We start from the raw sequence: 1403 nt of genomic DNA on the forward strand, positions 1-1403 counted from the left end.
GAAAACGTCGTTAACAGGATTGGGAAAACGGAAAAAAGGAATGCAACTTGTAAAATGCTCTGACAGTGGTTTATATTTCAAGATCGCTGATTCACTCATTTTGCTGTCAATCAAAAAGGGATCCAGCCTCAGAAAAATCATCCAATCACTATGCAGAAGCCTGCAAATCGAGGCAAGTGTTCTCAGTCACTTCCCGATACGCTCTGCGTCAGTGGGCGGGACAAAATGGAGCACTTATCCAATGATTGTCTAGTTTCTCTGCAGTAGAACACCCCCCCCCCCTTCCGGCCCCCAACACAAAACATCCATCCATCCATCCATTTTCTACCGCTTATTCCCTTCGGGTCGCGGGGGGCGCTGGAGCCTATCTCAGCTACATTATTTGTAAAAATAAATAGGATCACGCTAATATCAATTCGATACTGGTATTTGTATAAACGACAAGTTGACATGGTATCGATCCGCCCACCGCTTTAACAGAATGAAAGTTGACGTTGCTCGAAACATATTGTAATTATCATTACATTAGATTATTAACGTTACACTTTAGATAGCTAAGAATTTTAATTCAAGCGATCATTTACAGTATTTGATAAATAGTATGCATTATTTTTTTATGAATTGTCCAGGCCGGATTCTGCTTCAGACGACACGGAAGTGAAAGTAAAGTTTGGTATTTGCTGTCCCCTACCTCGTTCGTGTCAGTGGAGTTACTTGGGCTTCTTGTTCCAGATATGAGCTCATTTAACGCGCTTTTACTGCAAATTTCCGACCAGCTGACTGCCGACCAGCTGTACAAAGTCAAGTATTTGTATATGGACGTTTTGGGCAAAAGGGATGCCGAGAAGATCTTACAAGGAATCCAACTGTTCCAGTGTTTGGTGGAGAGAGGCGAGCTGAGCCAACATAAAACCGACTCGTTGTCGCAACGTCTGAAACAAATTCAACGTCAAGATTTGTCGGACAAGTTGGACAACTTTCACACGTCTGACAGTACAAGCAGTCAACCTTGTCCAGAGGAAATAGGTATTATTCGCTTTTAACCTAATATTTGACTCTCAAGTAGCATTTTCTCATTCTTGTTTTAATCTGACCTGGACTAGATTATCCTTCAGACCCTGAAGGTTCATAAAAACACAGTTTGTGATTTGTATATTATATTATTTTTGTGAATAGGTAGCACATGCACTTGTAACCCTTTTTGCAGGTCTATGATCGATTTTTTAGTAATTTCATAAGACCTGAGTCTGTCGTGTGTTTTGGTAATATGAGTGAAGAGAGCTATTATTGTAAACACGTTTCCATAAGAAATAATATCTAAGTATGTTATAATAAAAATAATTCAACAAAAGGGAAGGCGAAATTCAAGGGGAATAATAAAATATGCGAAGGAAAATAGGACA

At 39.7% G+C, this 1403-nt stretch overlaps 1 protein-coding gene across 1 annotated transcript in view; it reads left to right on the plus strand.

Annotated features, from left to right (window-relative positions):
* The first annotated feature begins 342 nt into the window (after positions 1–342).
* The window catches only part of LOC133664807 (FAS-associated death domain protein-like), a 6667-nt gene continuing 5606 nt past the window's right edge, over positions 343–1403 (plus strand). The window contains exon 1 of the mRNA XM_062069731.1: positions 343–1026. Within this exon, the coding sequence (XP_061925715.1) occupies positions 735–1026 (292 nt within the window). The 5' untranslated portion in view covers positions 343–734. The remainder of the gene's footprint in view (positions 1027–1403) is intronic.

Source organism: Entelurus aequoreus, linkage group LG02 (genome assembly GCF_033978785.1).
Source record: "Entelurus aequoreus isolate RoL-2023_Sb linkage group LG02, RoL_Eaeq_v1.1, whole genome shotgun sequence".
NCBI classification, from domain to species: domain Eukaryota; kingdom Metazoa; phylum Chordata; class Actinopteri; order Syngnathiformes; family Syngnathidae; genus Entelurus; species Entelurus aequoreus.